Raw genomic sequence first — 24,104 nt, forward strand, 5'->3', positions numbered from 1 at the left:
AATGTGTCTCCTTACTGGATTTTTTTTTTTTTTTTTTTTTTTTTAATATATTAGCTTGTTTTCTCAACAAAACTTTAACACTGTTTTACAGCTTGGTCAAACTACTGTTTATGTACACATTGGTGTTTACATTGTACAAGGCTGCATCAGGCAGAAATCTTTTGTTTGTAAAGTAGGAAAAGCTTTAAAAATTGCTAATATAAACATGCATGACTATTAAAAAGCATGCTATCATTTGCAAGCATCTACCTGAAAATGTAATAGTTCAAGCATGCAAATTTGTCCAATTTGACTCTCCAGGTTTATTTTTTCATTTGCTTTGATATGCATATTTAATATATAGCCCCGGGCTAGATCTCATTTGGTGAAAGTTGGTGCAGGGGTGATGATGAGCCACTTCAGAGGGACAGAGACAGCATGTTGTTTCCTCTGTTTTATGTATTGGCCCACTATTCTGATCCAGGGGTCTTCCCCTCATGGTTTTATTTGCACATGAAATACCAGGAGCAGCTCCGCTGATTGGCTGTGAATAATGATAGCCAAAAAGCAGTGTAGTTGCATTTGTTGTGTGCCAAGGTTTCTCCTGTGGAGGTGACAGTTTGTGACAGCTGTTTGACACCCCAAAAATCCACACACCTCTGTTCTTATTAAGCGGTATAAAGCTACATCCTGTGTGTGTGTTTTCTGTGTGTGCAAGGGCTGGCAGCAGTGACAGTGGCAGAGTGGAACCGACACCTAATGCAGCTCCCGTTTTCGTTCCTTGGCTAGACCTGAAAATTGCCATAAGTAACAAAAAGAGTGATGGGATTAGCCAGTATTTACCACAGCACTTCAACCTGGATGCTGAGATATAACGCTTCCCCTTTCAAAATCTGCTGCTGTATTATTTATATAACTTAGCTGGAAACCAAAAGCAAAATCAACAAGGGAATGAACTCTTCAGAGGTATACCTGTGCTGGAAAGAGGAGACATCTGTACATGGTTGTGCTGTATGTGTTTGGCAATAAATGTGTACATCGAATTTTGTTTTAGTGCGCTATTAACTGTTATGTAATACAGTAAGTGTAAGGGGTCCGGGGACTTAGAAGATCAAATAGTGTAGCTCTGGCCACAAGAAGCTGAAACTTTTGTTATTACTCTGCTGTGTTTAGTAAATATAACAGCCCATAATTAGTGTTTGAATTTTTAACACCCTCGTATTTTTTTTATTGCTCTGAGGTATTAGCTGTAGATGGGAAGAAGGTAATTACAGCTATGCCCTGGCTGAACCAGATCAGTAAGGAAAGAAAAAATGGAAAGAAACCTTTCCAGCTGCAATTCGAGTCAAGTCTCCCCACATAGACAATTTATTATTGTTCAATATAAACACGCTGGGCCCTATCCCACATTCTGGGTTCAGCCTAAAAGATCTGTTGAGATTGCCAACAAATCTCATTTTCCTTTTCTTTCCAGCTATTCAAATCTGGGAAAAAAGTGATGCCTGTAAAATTTGGGGATTCAAAAAACTTTTTTTTTTTCCCCACCCCCCCAGCATAAATTATAGTTTGTACTTTAGTTCCATTTCTTTTGTACCTGATCTCACCTGATGCCATACAATTTTTCCTTTAGCACAGTCTACTTTGAAGCCTAGAAATTTTCATGTAGAAATTTATGGCTCTCCTTCCTCTGGCTTTCATGGGAGCAGGATTCGGGCCTCAGTCTTCTTGATATTTGTTTATAAGTTATAGTCAATTTGCAGCCGAGAGGTAATAATATACAGATCATCATTCATAAAATATAATTAAAAATGGATAGAAATATACATACGTCTCATTTTTTTTAAAAGGACTGTTGACAGGTCAGAAATCTGATGCCTTAGCTGTAGAAGAGAAATATTAGTCAGAGTATTAAACCTTTCAGCTCTCACATGAGGAGATACGTATATTTTGTACTTTTGGACATACAGACATTTTGTGTTTCTTTCACATTTCTTATTGAAGAATGGCCTGTGCAAATTTCTGATGTCTGCTTGCAGACGAGAAAAAATAAAAATCAGTTCCAGCTATATAATTAAACCTTTTGGTAGGGTCTGACTGAGGAAATTGCTGCTGGGCTGGTGCTGCGCTCCTCAGGCACACAGCCCTGGCAGACCTGGGTGGGAATGCTGAGCAGACCCCAGAGGTGCCCTTCCTGTCTGTAGTGGGTCAGAAGGGAAACCAGGGAGCTCACTGCAAAGAAGAAAAAGGACAAACTTTTTTCTTTCGTAACCAAATTTCTCAGTGCGTGGTTTAGGACTTAGGATGTCACTTAGGCCCCTTGGTCCTGAAAGACTGACGGGCATCAGGAAGTTTTTGAGACAACACAGAACATCATGTATTTGCTCTTTTTGATGGGCACTGCTGAGACAAGTTACCAGGCATCTCACAATCGAATATTTTAATTTTAATTCGGGTTCTCTCTATTTGAAATGACATCCTAGTTCATCATCTATTTGATGCCGGTGTACCCTCTTTGGTTTGAGTTGTCTATCATTCTAGATGAAGTGTAGCCACACAGAACGATGTAGACGGACAATTAAAAAAACAACAAAAACCTGATTTTTCAAGTCTCACTTCTTTACTGACAGGTGGATTATATGTCTGATTTCAATCTGAACTGAAAAATACAAAGCATGTAGTTTTAACAGCGTTGCCACATTCTAGGAGTGCCAAAAATTCCTCTAGACAACTTTACTCAAATGCGAAGCCAAGGGACAAGAATGTCAAAATTAAAAATTGTACATGTGTAGATATGTACAGAAATATCTGATGGAACACAATACATTCTGTTTTGTTTCACTTGTGCAATTCACATACAATTTAGTTATTAAATCACACTGAATATGCACCTGTAGGAAAACATACCTTGGTAATATCAGGAGAAGCCTTTAAAAAAAAAAAAACATACGCAATTTTCCACAGCTCATTTACTTATTGAGAGTTCCTTTATGTAATAAGTTTATTTTTGCCTCATTCCACAGCAGCCTCTAAGATATCATCCTGTACATCTGAAACACACACACAAGTGCACACGCACAAACGCACATGCATGTATGCATAGGGGTTCTTACGCCTGGCGTAGCATGCCATCTTTTGATACACTGTGGTACAGAGGGATAGATTTTTGTGGTATTGGTCACACCAGTAATTCCACCGTTGTTTACAGGCGTTGCTTGTAAGAAGAAAGTGGGCAGGATTTGGCTTGTATTTCGTGAGGAGAATGCCACCTATGTCAGTAGTTCTGTTCAGGTTTGTGTTTGAAAAATTAATTTACAAAAGCAACCTCCAGACCTTCGATTCCACCCCTGTTAACAGAGAGTCCTACAGATATTGCAGTTTCTTTCAGGAAAGCAAGTCATGCTTTTTTTGTTCACACAAGATAAATGGTTTTGTCCATTTCATCTGATAAAATTTAAGGCCCTGATCCCGTCATGGCTGTGTACTCCAAATGCTGGTTAACGTCTGTGAGCCAATTTCTGCTCAACGTACTCACATGGATATCAGCTGGCCTGATTGATCTGACTTCCAGTTACAAATAAGAAGCAAATTCCTTATGGTTAATTGAGTCTTTAATATCACCATAAAAAACACTGTGAGATCAGAATCAGCTGCAGAGGGACTGTGTACACTCCCAAAAATTTTGCCAGACTTTGCCCAGTGGTGATTCTGGGCATCCAAAGTAACAATTGCAATTTGGCTGAAGGTTGTCCTCTATCAAATCTCTCTGTTACAACACCTCTGTTCAAGAAATCCTGCAGCAATTAAAAAACTCTTACAGTTTCCACCAGATCTGCAGAATTAACTGAAGTGTAATGCACCAGACTGCTCTGTATACCAAGACTCTCTTGTCCTTTCTGCTGCTCTTTTCTAGATTTAGCAAAATTCAGCGATGGTGATAAATCAATTTTATTTTATTTTTTTTTTAACTTCCAAGGGAAAAAACACTGGTAAAATTATGTTTTCTAGGGAAAGCTGTGTGTGTAAATGAGAAACAGTGGATAGCAGTAGAGTGATCTCCTGTGGCCCTGCTAGTACAAGCTTTCCCCATATTGTCTCCTGCTTTTATATTAATTACAACTTGCATTATCAGCTGTGAGTCTGTAGCCCAGCAAATAGAAAATACTGCCCCTGGAGACCTAGCTTCTTGTATCTATTTTCCATCTCTTTCTATTGTGCTCTGCTCAGTATTCACTGCTTTTCTCTTGATAACACTGCTCTTTAACACAATTAGGTAAGAGCAAGAGGAGCATCATATTTGACTCCCAGTTATTAAAACTATTGGGAATAGACATGTGTGCTGTTTACCTTCTGTGTTACAAGTCATTAGTTTAGGTCATATGTGCGTGAACGTTTCATCGTGTACAGGCAAACACAAAACAGGTGATTGTATTTTAGCAGGTTTTATCCATGCTCTTTGGTATGTTTCTGTAAAGCATATTACTAAACCTTGCAGAAAGATATGAGAAGCTATGAAAGTAGTTTGTATAATTCATGTTATCTATTTGTTTTTCTCTTTTTTACAACACAATAACTTAATACAAATTTCATGGGAAAAATGAAATAGAAAATTAGAATTATTACTGAAGGGCTTTGTATCAGGATGGATTTCTCCAAATTATACTGATAAAACATATCTAGTGAAGCACACTTTAGGTCTGTCATTGTTTTTTTGTTTCGTTTTCTTGATGATGAAGATGTACATATAAATACTTGTAATCAGGCATTTGGCAAGGAAGTTTTCTTGAGGGATGAAAAGTTGGAAACATTTTAGGGCAAGAAAGACACTGCACAATGATTCTAGTCCAATGAAAAAGAATTCTGTCATTTTTATGAGGCTGTAAACTCCACCCCGAGAGTTATTCATCATTTTAAAAATAATATTAGAGCGTAGCTGCTTCCCTTGCTTTTAGACTCTTCCAAAATTCTACCGTTGTCTCTTGTAAATACTCCAGCTAACTACTTGTATTTTTCAAGAAAATTCTGCCAAATTGATTCCTCGAAAAAACTATGTTGCAAAAAATATATTAAATTTCCAATCAGTCCACCCTGTCTTTCCAAAACCGAATGTACAAACTGAGGTCAGGAACAACTCAGCCTGGTAGGGACAGCAAGAGTTTTCAGCTGCAGGAAGTCTTATTTATTGAGCCTTTCCAAATCAGCACGTTTCTGAAACATAAAGGCTGGTCTAAGCTTTTGAAATACTCTATGATAGGTTTTGGATGGCATTTGCCTTAAAACATAACTGAGGTGTTACCAGTTAATTATTGTAATTTTCTTATGTGTGATAAGGAGCTCCAACAGCAGCCAGCTTAAGAGAGCCTGCAGTGCATAAAATTAACATAACTCACTGTGTTCCCTGAAAAGTTTAGCCTAGGTGAACATGTTGCAATTACTACATTTTCTAAAAGAAGGTTCCAGCCTGGTGTTGTTGGAGAGCTAAACTCATGCTATGCTATTGTTTCTTTTCTTTTTCATGTATTTCTTCTAGCTCTTTATCTGATTACCATCCGGCAAACAGCTGACGCTAAGAGGCTGCAGAGGGCTGAAGAGCTCCTGTCTGCTGTTTGCCTTCAGCTTGAAGCTATTTGAGTGGCTTCCTAACTCAGAGATAAAAAGAGAAGCTCATAGGCACAACTGTGTTTTAATCGAGGCTGTAAAGAGACTTACTCGGTTTTTGCATTTTATTTCCATCTGAACTTTTTGGGAACCTTATTTCAACTGTGATTTTTTAATTTTTTTTTTAATAACATCTGGGCTTCCTGAACTTTCAAGCCTTCTCACTGTTCCTTTTCTGCATCTTCCCACCTGATTCTGTAAAATGATGGTAAAGCTTTTGTATTTTCTGAAATTAAATTGTGGGGGCTTACAGCATTAATAGGAATTCCAGAGACCTAATTAACTTAACAACAACAAGGAATATAAAATTTCATTGTGGTTATTACTATTTTTCTCTTGTGGGTCTATGTGAGAGAAGGAGATTGGTCTCACAGGTTTTGAAAGGGTGGTGGTTTTATACCGTAAATGCTATTATGCTGTCAATTGTGCTGATAGGTGAGGTGAATTTAAGATCGTGGACTGTCATCTGATCTGCTTATATCTTCCTGCTCTGGAGCCCCATACGTGCGTGCATGTGTGTGTTTGTGTAAGGTGAAGGGGGATTTGGATCCCTCTCACCCTTTGGTCACCTGGAGCTTTATTCAGAGCCTTTTGAAGTCATAGGCTCTTCCCTTTGTCTCTGCTGTGATCTGGGTCAGGCCCATTAGATTTATGTTACTGGGTTTTGCTGCAAGACGTTCTTTGGCAGTTCTATTTTATATTGCTATAGAGCATGTGGTACTAATCAGTACTAGGAGATTACTTTGAGATGTTTCATTATATATTTGGGGACCTGATTCCAATCACACTTACACTGAATTTTACAATGGGTAAATCAGATGATTTTGTTGAACTTATTCCTACTGCACATTGGGGTAGATGAGGTCAGAATTCGTCCCACTCAAATAATTTAACAAAACTTGTCAATTGCTGCTTTGGGGCTCTCCTTATGTTTTAATAGCCCAATGTAATTTCGTAAGGCACAATTTGTATGCAGTCAGACCTAACAAACAATTTTTTTTTTTTTTTTGGGGGGGGGAAGGGGGTTAGCTTTTGGAGGTTGAGGGGGATTTGTTGTTTGCTTTGGTTTTGGATTATTATAACACGCTTGATTTAAGTTGTCACATGCAGGTGACAAGTAATGCAGGTCCAGCCCCTAGTCTGATCTGTTTCATGTGTTCTTGTTCTCCTTTTCTGCCAGAGGAAATTCCATCTCTTGCCTGCCTTCATGTGGTGCTGATAAAGCTCTTCCTGTACAGTAGAATTCCTGTTTTCCTTTAAGCAACAGCAGGGTATTGGGAATGATCAGGAAAGGGGAGGAGGACAGGAGGAGAATACACTCAACAAAGTAGCGCTAAACTGTAACATTAACTTTTCCTCACTTATCCCTTTAAATAGCAGCTCCTCACTTCAGGAAAGCCAATACTCAATAAATTAGAAAGCTATCATGAATGATGTGAATAAAGTACACTGGTTGAGGACTTACTTAGCCAAGTTTTACGAACTCTATATGTCTGTCTTCTGTATTCTCTTTTGTCGTGTTTTGTGCATAGTAATATGGAAAGAATTACATAAAAATCGCTATACGTGTTATTTTAGGTAATTACCTGGTGGTTATTCTTGACAATGCTTGTAAGCGAACTGTTAGAGTGATACAGCTAGGAAATATTTGAAATGTGTCACATCAACGTGGTGGTTGGGAGTAAGGAAACATCTTCATGTTATAATGCATTTCAGAAGCAGCTTGCTTTTTTTCCTGCGTCTTTGTATTTGCCTCAACTTTTTTCCACTGCACAGACCAGTGAGAGGATAGGGTGGGAGGGCACGTCCCTCTTTCATACGCATTCTCTACTTCTTGAAAACAGTTTCCCTCCTCTTCCTCTCTCCTCCCATCTCTCATCAGTCTGGAAAAACAAAGTGTGGAGAGAGAGTTTACATGACTACTGCCCTGATGTGAGCACTCAGTACCATAAACTGTGTAGGTTGGTTGGTGTTCTTCTCCAAGACCCCCTGTGGCTTATTAAGGAACATACATATAAATGTGTATATGTTACTATTTTATTTCTACTTTTTTAAACGTGTCCTTTATTTTACTAAATGAATCCTTGTACCTCCTCTGTTTGTCTTTGCTGAAGAATTATTACACTGTGCAAACAGTATCAGTATTTGGCACATTTCACAAATGCTAATGTGTATACTTTTCCCCCTCTCCTCCCCTCTTTTCCTGGTTTTCTTTCTGTTCTTCATTTGCTGTTGGAATGGGAACTGTGGAAAAAATTCCTTGGCACTCTGACACCAGAATCCTTCATCTTGGAGAGACCACGATGATGCAACCTCAACGCACTCAGCAGGCACACCGGGGCCCTCCAGTGGGGGCCATGCTTCCCAGAGTGGAGACAACAGCAGCGAGCAAGGTAAAAGGTCAAACTTTTTCCCTGTGCAAAGTAGGCATGACTAAAATAACTTCAGCTTTTTTATTATATCAGTACATCTGCCTTAGAGTAAACATGGAGTGGCGGACTTGCAGTATAATCAGCTGTAACTTAGGGAGACGGTATTTCCTTTTCTTAACCCACTTAGCTGCATTTTATTATTATTTCAAAGAAAAATATCTAATCTTCAAACAAGCTTTGTAATAACAATTGATTAGTTCTGCCAATTCCTTTACAAATTTGGTTATCTACAGTTTATTTTTGTGTGGTGTAAGTAAATATAATGACAGACATACTCCCCAGCTGTGTTGCAGTAGTTTGAGCTGGGCTATAGACAGAGAATTTAACCTATAGTTTTATATGGGGAAAAGTTGCCTGCATAATGTTATCAAACCGCTAATTTGAAGTAGGTACAAAACTCAAACAGGACAGAAAATGTTTCTTGCAATGTTTACTTGTACGGACTCGTGTCTGCTTCTGAAAATCTTGATTCTGAATAGTAAACGGAGATGTACCTGAACTACAAAACCTTTGTTGTGTCTGTGCAATGAATTCCTCTTCAGGTTTCTGGGGGTTTGATTATTATTTTAGGTCTTCTTGTTTTATTTCCTATTGCCTTGCACCTTGTGTGTGGTCATCTGCATCCATGCTGAGTAAGTGTCAAAAGCTGTCATCTTGATACGAGAGTGTTTTACACTTGCCTGTTAGAAGCATTAGTGGCTCCAGCAGGTGTGAGTCTCAAGCCTCAAGAACTAAAGAGTGGGGTAAAGATGGGCTACTGCCACACATGGACTCTTGCTCAGAATGATGATCTTTAAGAGCAAAGCTTGTGGGATCCCCTCTTGTTTTTTTCTTTGTTGTTACACTAAGCCTCAGCTGACAAATATGGCACTACCCTTACAAGGCCTTATGACTCACTCCCTCCACCTGCATCTGTCACATTTTGCCACTGCTGTTGCCCTCACTTGGTGGTCACGCATATACCATACAGCCAGGTGACAGATGTGTGATCCTGCTAGCTGTGTGGGAGGAGCAGAGTGGAGTGGCCTTCAAGGCTGCAGGCCTGATGTTGCAGGGGCTCCCATGTGGTTCATGCTGTGCCTGGATGGCTACACTGCTGCAGCATTTTATCTCTCTCATGAGGCTGCTTATGGCAGGGAGCTGCCCAATCTCCCTCACAACCAGTTGTCTCAAGTGCAACCTGTGACATTTGTCTCTCAGATGGCAGTTTGGGTTTGTCTGCTATGTGTACAACTTGTTTGTGCACTATTGGCGATAGAGGCAAAGGGTGTGATCTGTGTCCAATGCGAGTTGCTTAGGATATGTCCTGTGTGGCTGATCCAGAGCTGCACAAGGCCCAACATGAACTCGTGTTGTTCAGTGGCTTGTGCAAAGGACAGGTCACTGAATGCTGAGTGGCAAAATGACATTATGCCTACAGGCTGGCCACAGTCTTTACTATTGGTGAAATGCTTAAGCTGTGTGTTGTTGTTGAGGTATTTGAGACTGCAGAAATTGTAATGATAGGTAAGAAATTTGGTCACACCTGTATCTTCACTCTGTTGAGAAGCCCCTTATAAACTAGGAGTGCTTCTCTTAGCTATGCTTGATGTAAAGAGTTCCCCTTACTGACATCCAAAGATCTTGTATTTCACTAACAATCTGATTCCTCACCATGTAAAACGGGGTGCTGCAGAAATATTCCTAAGCGTGAGGGGAAAAAGTAGCTGGTTACAACTATGTGAGCTTTCTATTGAGAATGGACATTTCTAGCAGTATATGTGACTTAAGCAAACCTGTTACACTTACATCTGCAGAAGATGAACGGTTGCTGAAGGGCCAAATCCATCACCAGTGTTGCCTGGCCTAGCAAAGTGAAACATTGCTCATGCACTTCCCTTTGTACTCAGTTGGGCCTTTTAAAAGGAAGCAGTCGTCCAGTGGCAAATCAGCATTCCTCTCAGCTGCTGGCAGCTGAAAGATGTATGATCGTACAGTGCAGGAAAAATTCCCATTGGAGACAGCTTTGGATTGCTCTCTCCCCTGAACCCTGGGAAAGATTAGAAAGAAGGAGGTCTGGTGCAGAAATCTGCATTGAATTTTCTTTGTGCTTCTTTGAGGGGGCAGGGTCTGCTTTACCACTGAAATGGCAGTGAATCTGTCCCAACCACTTCTAAGTGTAGTGGAATGCCCTTTGGAGCTGTTCTGGCATAGCTACCTGTTTAGGTCAGCCTGGTTTCCCTGCAGTTTTGTTGAGACCTTCCTCAAATGTTGTATTTGACTTGTCCCAAAGGGCTTCTTGGGAAGCGAAGTTTTGTTACAGAGTCTTAGGTTACATTAGCAACCTTCGGGCTTTTCCACTGGTACCTGGTGGCAGCAGAAATTGATTCAGACTAGATCCAGTCTATTCTGGCTCCTGGGAGCTCTCCTTCCATGTGTCTCATCTTTTTCCTTAAGTTTATGATGTGCATGTAGCTTGTGATTTTTAGGAGATGGAAGTGAGATGGGTGAGTGATGACACTTTTTTTTTTTTTTTTTTTCCTCTCCAGACTTTCTCTGCATGAGGTAGTTGTATTTTTTTATGTAGTAAATATACTCAGAATTCCCAAAGCTGGAACCAAAACAACTGTAGGCATTTTGGCTGTTTATAGAGGTCAACCTCTTAATCACAATGCACAGCTGCATTTTTGGCACCAAAAGGGTTAATCTAGTCAATGTTTGATATTAGATGCACAGGCATTGAAAGGGTTAAGGAAAGGGCCTTCGGGCAGTAAATGTTGAAAGATTATCCTAATTTTATTAGCGGCAAATGTCTATGTTGTTCTTAACATGTCACCTCACTTGTTCAACAGAAAACTAAGCTATATAACATATTGATCATCTAACAAACCTAAGTACTAGTGACCTGTAATCTACCAAGCATTTATTGACTTTATCCTGGTTCAGATCCACAAATGCAGATCAATGCCATCTAACACCATTTTAGAGATCAGTAATTATGTAGCAGGTCTGATTCTTTTTTCCTCCTGTCCTGGAAAGAGAGAGTTAAATAGACCAATAATAAAATAAAGTACTCTAAACATCTTACAAAGGAGAAAAAGGAGAAGCTGATTTAATGGTCTAATGAGGCCATCTTCCAGAGACTTGTTTTGTGTAGGGCTTGCTTTGACCTTTCGCTTTGCTCAGGAGCCCAACGCTTCATTTTTCACATTCTTGCAATTACGTTAACGCTTCAAGCATTTCTGACTCCAAGTCAGCTAGCAACACCAGGCATAACTCAACACTGTGAGTTTTTCTCCTCTCTGTAGATTCATTAACAGGTCACTGGGGTCCCAACTGAAATTTAAAACTGACTGGTTCTGTTGGGTTAGCTGAGTTATAGCAAGGGAGATGGCAGGAAAGGGGCTAAGAGAAGGGGAGAAGAGAGAGAAGACCCTTGGGTTTCTGTTGGGGAATACATGTGTGAAAACCCTAAGCAGAAGATTAAAAGGTGTGTGCAGCTTTATCATCCACCCTTTTATTTGGAGGGGAAGAAAACAGATCTGAAAGTCTTTCAGGGTGTTTTCTGGATTCTTTGGAGACAATTTTTTTTTTTTTTTAAAGCCACTGTCTTTACACACAAGGGTAAATGACTTCTAGAGTTGTGCATCAGTTTGTACTACAGTGATGGATATGATGCTCCCACACTTTAATTCCTATTTAATCTCTTTATGAGATATTTCAAATAATGAATATGGCAGATTATGCATGGAAAGTGAGAAATAAATCTTTTGAAGGTTTAAAAACATGTGATCTACGGGAAAGCACCAGGGAACAGTTTCAGTTTTGTATTTTATTATACCAGGATTTTATACCTCATTTGTCACATTCTTAGTTTAGTCAATGAAAGGGCCTGATCCAGAGAAGTCAGATGAGAGGCTGTAGTTTTTCAGGACCTTTTGGGAAGTTCAGTGCCTTTTAGGATTAGGCCTGGGGTGATAAAATTGTCTTCTTACGGTCAAGGAGTTGTTTCTAGGTTTTGCAGAAATAAAGGTAATAAATGGGCATCAACTTCAGTTTGCCTTATTCATTTGACAGCTTGGTTGTTTATTGTGGCTGCTTGTGCTGAAGGAAGAGGATGTGTCCCTCTGTATCTGAGGGTTACTCTCTAGGGCAGTATCTTCAAGTAATTTTGAAAAATTGTTGTCCATGTTTCTGTGGCGAAGACTCAACATGTGGTCCTGGGCTAAGTCAACTGTTAGCTGATGTTAACTAAAATAATGTGTGTTGATCCTAGATTACACCTCTGGGTTGATGCAGGTTTGAAACATCAGGCAGCGTCGCTTTTAAATATCATCGTGCAATGAACAAATTTGTTTGTGAAAGTAGCTGACAGGCCTTTGAGCACTGTCTTTTTACTGAAACCACATAAAGCTTTGGATCAAGCTCTGATAGGGGGGAAAAAAAAAAGACAGGGATAGTAGTAATGATAATGAACAAATAATAATTTTAATAATAAAAAATTTTGTTCATGCCAAGTCTTCAAAGCTTAATATCCAAAAACAAATGCTGCAACTTTTTTTCCCCCTCGCACTGTGCATGTAAGTGAGCCTGCTGAGGCTAACTAGCATACGTGTTCCTTGTAAGGATTCAGAATATGTGTTTATTTCTTTTTATTTTTACATGTAGAGCTATAAAATTTAGTTTTACTGGAAAAGAGCTGTCTTTTTGTAAGAAAGAAATTTCCTGATAGAAAAGCCCAAATATCCAGATGTGAAAAATTAAACTTCCTAATAAATAATGCTTCACTGGAGAGGCATTATTTCAGAAGGCACAGCTCTCATGAAGGTGAACTGTCTGAAGTATGAAAAACTCCTAAGGAACAATGACTTTTTTCAGCAGGGGAAGATACAGGAAGAGAGTAGCCCTTATTAATTCATCTTTTCCTTTCAAGTTTGAGGGGCCTGTCCTTGTGTTGATATGTATGAGTAATTCCCATTAATGGTGATGGGAGTTACGCATGTGCACTGACAGAAGAATAGACCTCTTAGTGTTCAAAGCACATGAAATTTACATTTTTTCCATTGCTGTAATTGAGATGTTGACAAATTGGAGAATATTGATGAGCCTTTGTTTTAAGTATTTCTTGCCAAGTTTGTTTTATTTTTTCATGGTTTGAACAATGGTGTGGGTTCAGCAGCAATGAATAATCAGGGTAGAGTAAAGATAACTTTCTATTTCAATATTTTGATGTGCCAATATGAAATAAATTGTCTTAGGCAAATGGAATATGCTGTTTTAATCATTAGCTATGCATGAAAGAAAAATTGATGTTGACATCTTTGCTGTAAAATCGTTGTAATGGGGCCTTCCTTACAATTCATTTTTGTAAAATTCATTTTGTACATTTTGCAGCAATTGAACAATCCCTGCACTGTGAATAGGCAGAATTCCCAGAAATACTGAGACAGTTGGCCCAGTAACTGCTGAGCTCACACTGCACACCACATGCACATTAACCATAATGATGCCAGAACCTGCTTAGCTAAATATAGTCACACTTTAGTATCCTACCATCCTCTCTTTTCTTTCTTTCTATTGCGTGAACAAATAGAGCTTTTTGCAGTTCTTGTTTGACTGCTGGGTTAGGGGAACAACTATGTCCCTATCCACTATTCAATAAGTAGCAGTAAAATTTCATAGTGCATTTTTGCTTCATGTGCTGTTTTCTAATATTCAGGCAGATTCCTCACTGTTTATTAAATTAAAGCTCAGAATGTGCGGGATTTAAAATCTTACATTTGCATTTAATGTCCTCACCTCACTCTTAAGTTTAAATCCATCTTGTTATGTTTATGCATATACTATGTCTATCAATAGATACGTCCTAGAAAACATTTATTTCCATATTTGAATGTGCTATGCAGGGGTTTCAAACACTGCCCAGGAAAACTCTGTCAATGGAATGTTTTCATAGTGGCAGTAATCTCTTTAAAATAACCCTAAATACAATATGACAGATGCCATCTGGAATAATCTTTTGCTAGTTGCTTTCAACTTTTATTTTATTTTTTCCTACAGCTAAGTTCATCTAAAACTGGTCACTTACTGTTGTGGTAAACGTAGCAAACTCTTTCTTCCCTTGTGCACATGTACATTCAGAGTTTACTTAATTATACTTAAAAGATGTTTGCTTCTGCTTCTTGTTGCTTTTTCTTTTTAAGTGTGTGTGTGTATGTGTGTGTATTTATATATTTGTATTTCAAAATGAAGAAGGTAGGATTCCTCCTTAGGCCATTCTTTTCATCTCAGATCTTACTCAGCCTAACCCAATTTGCCTCTGAATGTTAGATAACATCCCATTTGCTAAATTACAATTGTATGCTTGTTACAATATTAATGGTTTCATAATGCAGCGCATTCAAACATACAGTAGCAAGTGCTTAAATGTCTTCCTGTGTTGTTACAGACCGACTAATTTCTTCCTATATGTGCCAACTTATTTGAAAGATCTAGTGTTGGAATCTCTAGATTTTTTTTTTTTAACTTGGTCGTGTAAAGGGATGTCTCCTGATGCCTGTTAGAGTTTAATTTAGAGTAGTAATTAAACTTGAATACTGCCTCATAAACAAAAGATAAACAATAAACCAGCCACGTTCCCTGCTGTTTCATAGCTTTCTTTCCCAGATGTTTTAGCCTGATAATTTTTACATAGTGAACTACCTAGCAAAGAGTGCTATGGACAGAGGTCAAAGCCTTGTTCTTAGTAGCGAGGTTTATAAAAACTTTTTTAAATTTAAAAAAAATAATAATGTAGGATTTTTCTTTGTGTAGCTGATAAAATTTGAAAGCACTAATTGACCTAGCAATTCCCTCCCTCTTGTTCAACATGATGGCACTGATTTAAAATAATAATAATAATAATTAAAAAATTGTTTTTTCTGATTTTTACTACTGATGTTGCTATTTCTTAGAATTACGGTGCATGGGCAATGTATTAAAGTCGTCTACTATCCTTAAAAACAAACAAACAAACAAAAAAAACAACAAACAACACAGGATCTCCTTGCCCATGCTGACTGCGAGCAGACACAGAAATGCTCGCAGTGGAGTGCTTTAATTCGTTCAGCTGCCCGCTCAGGCTGTAGGAGCTGGCGGTCCATTCCTGGACTGCTCCTGTCAGCCATGATCTTTCTAATTGCCAGGTAGGAGTGGGCCGCTCGTCTGCAAGAAGCCATGTTATTTTCACTGGGTGGGGTAATTACTGAAAGCTGAGAATAGCTGCACTAAAGACACAGGGATACTTTCATGATCCCATTAGCATAAGAGTGGGTAAATTATTCATGCCAAGTGAGGATTCTATGGGGAAAAGTATAGTTAATGCACATAGTTTTTAAATGTATCCCTTTCTGCTCTGAGACTAAATTCTTGTTGGATTCAGTTCTCAGACATTTACGGGAAAGCTCTAGTGGCATGTTAGACGCAGTTCATCTCTCTCTGTTTGCAGCGCTCTCAATAGAGACCATCTGGCAAAGATCCAAAAGGTGATTAAACAAAATGATCAGCTCTTGTTGCTGTGTTACATGTCCAATACTCTGGATAAAAAAACATGACCCACAACAGTCGGCAACATCTTTTTTTTTTTTTTTTTTTTTTTTTTCCTCCCCCCCCCCCTATTTTCCACCTCCCCCCCTCTCCCCCCTCTTCCCCTGAAAGAATTCAGATGGTCCGCAAATGTCTATGCCATCTTTGTGTCCTTATGGCCCATAATCATGAACAGGTTGTGCAAATGGCTCTTTCTGTAACACGGTCTGTTCCAGCAGCATAGAAACATTTCATATTAATTGGGTCAGTCTAATGTTCATAATGACATGGGGAAAAATTACCCAAATGTGTTCTTATAGTAAACACTTAAAATGTGCCTTTCTGCTATTAGAAAGTGAAATTTGACATCAGGCTCATGTGGCTGATTTCTTAATTTTTTTATTTTTTTTTTTAAAGTCTGAAGAAAATCAAAGCATGACAGAGTCATCTGCTGAAAATAGTTTTAAGCCCCTTCTAACCGAACAAATGGGGAGGGGGGAGTCAGATAGAAGATGAGCTGTGGTTTAACACCACAATCAGGGATGAATTTACAGTGCTTTCAGAAGAGTACTCCCTTATCATAAACAAGCTGATAATCACACTGAATCTAACTCCCAATTAGCTCTTTCCTCACTCGTGGAGATCAGCATACATGTCCTCCTTAAGCCGTGATATGTTGCTGTTGAGTCAGACAGAACATTTGTATACCTTATGTCATATTCAGAATTTAAGGATTAACACTATATATTTACTAGAAAATGTAGCTAATCAGCAAGGTAATTTTTCAAACCAATCACTTCAGTATCTGAGTTAAGGTAAAAATGCCAAGACTGTGAATAGAGGACATATGTATCTTATCTTTTTGGGGTTGCACCAAATGCCAAGTACTAGCGTAAATTCAACAGAAACCAGACATTGTTGGAAAGTAATTAAAGAAATATTGAAATTAAACCTACCATATGAGTGAAATATTTGTGGGCCTGCTTTGTTGCATACATAGCAGTGTGCAAGGAACTGAGCAGTGTTTCTTCCCCCTTCCTTTCTTGGTTGTACTTCACTGAATACCACAGAGGGATCACCTGTGTGTTCGGAATTGGGATTGTCTTCACACTGCAACCACACTCCAAAATCAGCAAGCTTGCTTCGAGCAGCAATTTATTTAAGAACTAGCAATAAAATAAATAAAGCCTCCAAACCTACGCTAAGAAAAATCCAGTGTCGCTGGTAGAGGCAGCCCACCCTATTGCTGTCAGCTCCCCTTACTGTGAGGTGGGCAGCAGTGGGTAAGGGTGGTGGACGGGCTGAGAGCCTGTGGAGGGTTTGCAGCTCCCCTGAGTCAGAGCCACGGCAGATGAAAGGGCCTCGTGTAGCCTTGGGGGTCTTCAGGCTATTACAGGGCAACTCATGCTCTGTTATCATGCTGATTTTCAATTGATTTTTGGCTGTACAGTACTTGTTGAAGGCCCTCTGGAGCATCAAGCACTGCATTATGGAACTGCATATTGTAATACCTGTGTCTTTTGTCTTCCTGGCTTTACTTTGCCTGTGTTAACTGTTCTGCCATACTCCAGCTTCCAAGGGTGTTTTGTAGCTGGGGAAGAAGAACAGGTGAAAAAAATCTGACAAACATTTTCAGTTGTCTCTTAATGAGGTCTGATATATTTGTTCCTAATTTTGGTATTTCAAATCAATCTGATTTTAAGTAACTGTGAAGCATTGCTTTTAACCTGTACAATTACTTCTACTCTAATCGACTGATCACCATGTACCAGTCAACCTGGCCCCAGAGTCTATATATACTTTCTTCTTTAAAAAACTTGCTGTAAGATTCCTTTCAGTAGCTGGCACTCAGAGATTGTTGACTGTTTTTCTGCAGTCTCAGTTCTATAGGCTGAAGGGAGTGATTTCTCCTCTCTTCTAGCTTCTCTGTTCTCTATCTAAATGATTGTATTTCTCAGTTAGGTTTTTCATTCACCAGAAGTTGAGTGATTTACAGGCAAGTCTTGATAAGGTTAAAATTTTAAAGATCAGATCAGTGGCTAAATATTTATGCTATATTTTTCAAAATATTTACTATTTCAACCAGCAGCTTCTACTACACTAACATGTGTAAATCTTCACCCATGCAGTAAAAGATGCGAATGAATATTTAAAATGTTTTCATTCTCATAAAAAGTACTTCTAAAAATGTATGTAGAAACTTAGACTTGCAGTTTTCTGGTCTACTTTAGCATCTGGTATTATAAGAATTAGAAGAGAGCAGTACAACTGTATGCGACTGCAACCTTAGTTACACTGCTAGTTGCACTATCCAAATAAGAAGAATGATCACCAGAAGAGCATCTGTTATTTTGGTGCCCTTCCTCTGTTTCCCTTTTTGTTGCCTCAAGGAAAGATATGGATGTCTACTCAGGAGCAGCTATCTGCAGAACTGAATCCAAGAGGATTTTGAGTAAGTTGCATGGACTCTCTGGCCTGCATTCTTTCCCATCTGTGCAATGGGCACAAGCATAAGGAAATGGTGCACAGTTGTTACGAAATGGTCACTTGTTGTTGGGGGACTGCTCATAGAGTCCACGAATGCAGGGTTATATAGAAAATCAAGTATGTTTCTTGCATTGGCTTTCATGAACTTCATCATGGCAGCACTGGATAAATTGCATTTGCAAACAGTACTGCTTATTTTAAAACTCCCAATTTTTTTTTTCAACAAAGGTGAGAAAAGGTAAATGAAATACTCATTATCTTTATATACGTAGATTTCTTTTTTTAAGCAAGAAGACTAATAAACTGAGTATTGAAAGATGACATGGATCACCTCATCAGTTTCTAAATGGTATGTGTATGAAGGGAGTTCTAAAGTGATGCTTCCAGTGTTTAAAAATGTGTCATTATATATGTATCTTTTGCACTGTTCTTGTTTTTTTTTTTGTTTCATTTTTTCTCCCAAACATTCACAGTAAATATAGATGAAGGAAAACATCATTTCTATTGTTATATAGGTCTTAGGGATCCAAGGATAATATTGGCTTAAAACAAGTTTGTGCAATGCACTGTCTTCCTTTTTCCTCTAGGATTTCCCCCTGCTCTAGAGCTATAGAACAGGTTGTGGTGTTTAGTGACCTTGCGCATCAGTAGTTCTGTCTTTTAAACACAGACATTGATTTTTCTCATCCTGGCATGAGAAGATCTAGCACACCCCCCGCACTGTTGCCTAAGAGCTTTCAGTGTGCACGCAGGCAGCGGTGGTTGAAAAGCGAAGGCTTAGGGCATCAGAATTGGCAGAGGTATCGTAAGCAGTCTGCTTTATATGTAGAGTTTTTTCATTAACTATGAAATAGAAGGAATCTATCTTTTTGTAACTATTTTATTATTGTTGCTTTTAGTCTGAATAAACATATACAAGTTTAAATGTAGTGTTTTGGGTTTCCACAGAACTTAGAATAACATTTCAAAATGCACTGAACGAGAGTCCTGCCGTTAGTACTCACTGTCTTCTGTTTATGAGCCACAGAAAGTTTGAAGGAAGGCGGTGAGAATTGGCCAAAAGTAGTTCTTCCTGCCCAGGGGGGCGAAGGGGAAGGCATCCACTTAGGATCCTGATCCTTCTTGTGTGGAAATCAGTAGCATTAGTAGGGGCACTACTGCTTTCACATAAACAAAGCTTGACTCAAACACATTGATATAAACAAAAGCAAAGCATTATTCTCCTATTTTAAAAAGCATACATGCACAAAAAAAAATCCTCCTTATTTTTGCTCCATTCCCATAGAAAGTACTGCTATTAAGATATGAGATCTGCAGAAAGACAGCCACAGTGCTTAATTCTTCTGAAAATTTCTGATCAAAATTTCATCATGCTTTATAGTTTAAGGAGCATAATGAATAAACACTAGCTTTTTTATTTGCTGAAGAAAATGTTGAGTTACTTTTTCCTCTGAGGTTTTTAAGTATTCAGATGAGTTCCGGAGGAAAATGTATTTATACTTTAAGTTTGGTTCAGTTCCTGAAATACTGTTTCAAATCAGCAAGAGATAATAGACATACAGTAAACTCAAAATTACCTTTAAGCATGTTGACTGCTTTTGTTTGCTGCTGCACTCTATATAGTAACTCATTTTGTGCACAGGTATGTCTAGAGCTAAATGATGGAAACAGTTCTTGGTTTTCTATTCTTACATCTGAGTGGCTTGTAAGTAACAGCCACAGTGCTCAGCTGTTTTGGGGTTATTTGTGAAGTCATCTTTATCATTAGGAGCAAATAGAAGGAAACAGAGAGATAGAGCTGGTGTAATGGCTATAGGTTCCTACCTATAGCCAGTGCAGTCAGCATAGGAAGGAGCAAGACAAAGTGGTTTCCCTGTGCTCTGCTGACTCAACTGCTCCAAGTATGTAGTCCATTGCAAACCCCAGATGCTTGAGCTTATACTGAGGACTAGTCTAGACTGCAGGCCACACAATTTGTTGAAAGAGCTCAAATTATTTTATGGATGGTTACCTTTGCACACTCTTACATTCCTCATTCTCAGGTTAGGCTTTGAGTCTTCTACTTTGTTGTATAAACAGAGCATTTGCTGTAACAAGGGTTGATGGTATAGCCGCGTGAGTAAGTGAGGTGAATTCAGCAAATTCTCTGTTAAGATGTGTGATTTGTGCCATGAAATGTTTTTACAACCCCTGCATTTAATTCTTAAGCTACTAAAGAGGGCTCTTTTTCTTATAATCTTGCGTTATGCCCACCAACTGATTGTGGCTACACTTGTTTAAGCAATTACATTCGTCTGAACTTTCCTTGGGGTTCTCCATATGCTGCTGTGAGTTGGTCATACCTAGATTTAAGGCATTTCCCATTGGCAGAGAGTTCAGCAGAAGTCCATATAGCAAGTACAAGTGTAGAATTTTATTGCAGAACTTAGTTCTTAGCTTTAAAATTATTTACAAGCTTAAAATTTGGAAATTCACATGAATTCCTTGTCTAATTTTTGACTCCTGACTAAAGAGGATGGAACATCACTTAAATAGCACAGATCAGAGTTTTTCAGCTTGGAGCTTCCTTCATAATTCCTCCCACCTCAGATTTACTACTTACTGACGGTTCTCCGTTTCGTAGGACTCCTGACCCTGTACATCTGTTAAAGGGGATAGTCCAAGATGAACACAGCCTCCTACTCAGAAGGACCAGAGTGTTCTCTTCGCTCCTACTAGATGCTTGAAGAAGCATAGAGCTTAAGTGAAATCCTTTAGCTGAGTCAAAATCTGTTCTTATTTGGGGACTAATCCAAAGCCTGTTAAATCAACAGAAAGATTCTGGTTGACTTCAGTGAGCTTTGGATCAGGCCCTTCCTTGCTAATGCATTTGAAATCAATGGAGTTATGCTGAGCTTCTGCCAGTAAAAAAGGGGAGAAAAAAAAAGGTGTCTGTGGGGGGAAAAGAACCATCTTTCTCCTGTATTTGTATCATACCTAACACACTGAGGTTCTGGTGCTGAAGCAGAGCTCCCATGGGCTTCAGTGATACAGTAATAATAATTTTGACCTGATTACATCACACGGTGCTTGTGGACTCCCAGCCAGCTGGGTAAATAATTCAATCATTTAAAACACCTAGATGCATTGACCTCATGCTTAAATGCTTCGTATCAAGCAATTTCTTGCTAAAAGAAAGGTTAGCAGGTTTTATTTCAGGACAAAGTAGAAACTCTTCAAATTTCTATGCTATTAGATTGTAAAGAAAGCTGTTTTAAATGAAAAACACATTGTTTACAGAATATGTAAAACTTAATGAGTGTTGCTTTTCTGTCAGTTCACTGCCTTGAGAAAATTACTGAAGTTCTATGCCTTCTCAATAGTCAAAAAGCTACTAACTTTTTATTATTTATTACTATCTTTTATTTTTATTTCTATTTCTCAGAGTTGTACTGAAATCCAGATTATGACTTGCCTTTTATTCAATATTTCAGTGTACTAATTAGTGTTTAGGGGATGGTAAATATTTTTAGTCAAGAAGGGGTAAACAATAAAAAAATTCTATATGTATATCAGCATCTACCTTCCTTTGCTACAAATGCCTAAGACAGCCAGAGTAGGACCTCATTTTGGCAAAGACTTGCATGTCTTTAACTTCATGTATTGCAAGCTCTTATATTTGAAACAAAGAGGCTCACATTAGGGCTTATATGGACCACCTCAGCCTTTGAAGGACTGTACTTTAATGATGAAATAACACCTACTAGGAAGCAGGTAGTTCATACAAATATGAATAATCCAGCTGAAAGACTCTCCTGGAAATCTGTAAGCATGTCAGCTATGTAATGCACGTGAATACTGGGAATTTCTTCTAAACATTACTAAAAGAAAAGCTTCCTAATTAGGTTCTCAATTGACTTTTTTCATTCTAGTCCCAAATTAAGTTTTCATTAAAAAGACAGCTAGTAAGTTTTGTTTTAACTTATCAGATTTAGGTGAGATTTCCTGCGCATGAGTCCATACACTGAAGATTCAATTTGTTTATTTAGACACCTAATTTCTTCTGTTCAAGACATCCCTTAACATGTGAAAGTGTATTTGAGTGAGAAAAAATCTCTGATTCATAATCTTTTTTTTTTGTGCATTAAATTCAGACATATTTTTCCAGATAAAGTATTCACTAAGTCTAACGCTTCTTAATAGCCTTGGTTTTTTTTCAACAGTGCTTTATCAGAATAGTGAAATTAATTTCACTTTGTCCACTTCCAGAAAATCTTCTGTAGTGCACATCTACAACAATAGAGGAAACACTGTTCTTTTGGTTATCCTACCAAATTATTTTCCTGGGTTGGGTCTTATTAGCTGTTCATATTCCCAGCTTTGAGAATACTTTGGCATAAAGTTCTGTCTATGAGAAAGATCTTTATGAAAGAAGGGTTTTATTGATATTTTAAAAAAAACACTATTATTATTTTTAATATTTAATTTAATCTATAACTTTGTCTCAGGTACAGATTTACCCTTTTTTGTTTTTTTTTTTCTTTTTCTCTTTTGAATCTTAATTTGGGCAGGAATATGTTTCATATTCAGACATTTATAATTTGGTAATTCATCACTGACATTCAGGATTTGATTTCCAACCCCTTTCTGCCTTCTTGTATACTAATCCTAGAGTCCTAAGACCACCAAAGCGAATGTCATTTTAGCTCCAAGTCCACGCTGCCAGAATTCAGGTTTACTGTTTGCCAATTAACCGTCCTTTAAGCTATTCCAAATTTGTTTAAAAGAAATAAGCTGTCCTTTTATTTCAGAACCAGTGAAGAATTTTGCATCTTTTTAAAGCAGTTCTTCTGTGTGCTTACCAAATTTGTTGATGTGAATGTAAAGTACACAATAAGTCACGTTCTGACTTCAGTGGGAGCTGATGAGAGTGCAGTCTGTATATTTGAAAGGAGAATTGATTCAATCTTTGAGTGCATGTGCTGGCAAAAAAAAAAAAAAAATATGTGTATATATATATATATATAATATTATATTGTATTATAGTATATAATTTGTGTTCTTATAATCAGAGAATATAAATTTGAGCTTGTACTTCATGTTATTTTCTCTGATTACCTTACAAGCGCTCAGAGGAGATGCTTATGTTCTTACCAGGGATGTGTGTATATATATCTCTTTTTTTTTCTTTTTTCTTGTTTATTCACATATAAACATTTTGCATGCTTCCTTAGAGAATTTCCTTGTAAGGTTCAGTTATTCTTGAGACTGAGAACTTGTCCAGTGCATAATTTGTTAGCTCTGCAGAGAGTACACTCCAGCAGAGAATGACTAGTTGGGCCCCGGTCTTACTTTGATTTTGCTTGCTACTGTAGTGCCTCTGGTTGTGATGGCCCTGGTTTGAACTGTGGCTGTAGAGAGCAAGATATAACCTTTGGTGTCCAGATGTCCAGTGGAAGATCCATGTATTGGTTTTCTGTTCCGGTCTTCAGGCAAACAGCTGTCTGCTAGACCAGGATAAACTTTAATTGTGATCATTTGAGAAAGGATATTTCTTCTGAATGCCAAAAAAACAAAACAAACTCAGCACCCTCCTCTCCTTTCCCTTTGCCGTGCTTATTACCAACTCTTGATTTTGCTGTTGTATTTCACAGAAGTGAGATGTACTGTCTATGAACAAAATCACCTCCCAAAGAGAAGGGAGAATGCTAGCTTCATGGTAGGCAGCAATGCCTAGGTTAAATTTATGCAAAATGGTAGATTTTTTTGCTTGTGTGCTTCACCTTAATGCTGAGTAAGATCTCTATCTCGGACACTCAGACAAAAGACTTTTCATTTATACTCAGCTTTTCATTCTTTAAATACTTGAATCATTAGCTTTGTTCTACTCAGATTTTACTTTCAGGTTCCCTTTTAAAACAATCCTTTAAACATTTTCACGCTTAGTAACTTCTTTTTAGACTGCTACAGTATGAAACGGTGACATCTCAAAAAGAAAAAAGATGTTTCAAACTTATCTAGGCCTTTAAC

The 24,104-nt window shown here is 38.2% G+C and overlaps 1 protein-coding gene across 7 annotated transcripts in view; it reads left to right on the forward strand.

Moving 5' to 3' along the window:
- MEIS2 (Meis homeobox 2) overlaps positions 1 to 24,104 on the forward strand; it is a 170,950-nt gene that overhangs the window by 8,413 nt on the left and 138,433 nt on the right. For all 7 annotated transcript variants that reach the window (XM_052693913.1, XM_052693910.1, XM_052693909.1 and 4 more), the window contains exon 7: positions 7,913 to 8,027. In XM_052693913.1, the coding sequence (XP_052549873.1) occupies positions 7,913 to 8,027 (115 nt within the window). The remainder of the gene's footprint in view (positions 1 to 7,912; positions 8,028 to 24,104) is intronic.

This window comes from Tympanuchus pallidicinctus, unplaced genomic scaffold, assembly GCF_026119805.1.
Source record: "Tympanuchus pallidicinctus isolate F22 unplaced genomic scaffold, pur_lepc_1.0 scaffold3, whole genome shotgun sequence".
Lineage (NCBI taxonomy): Eukaryota > Metazoa > Chordata > Aves > Galliformes > Phasianidae > Tympanuchus > Tympanuchus pallidicinctus.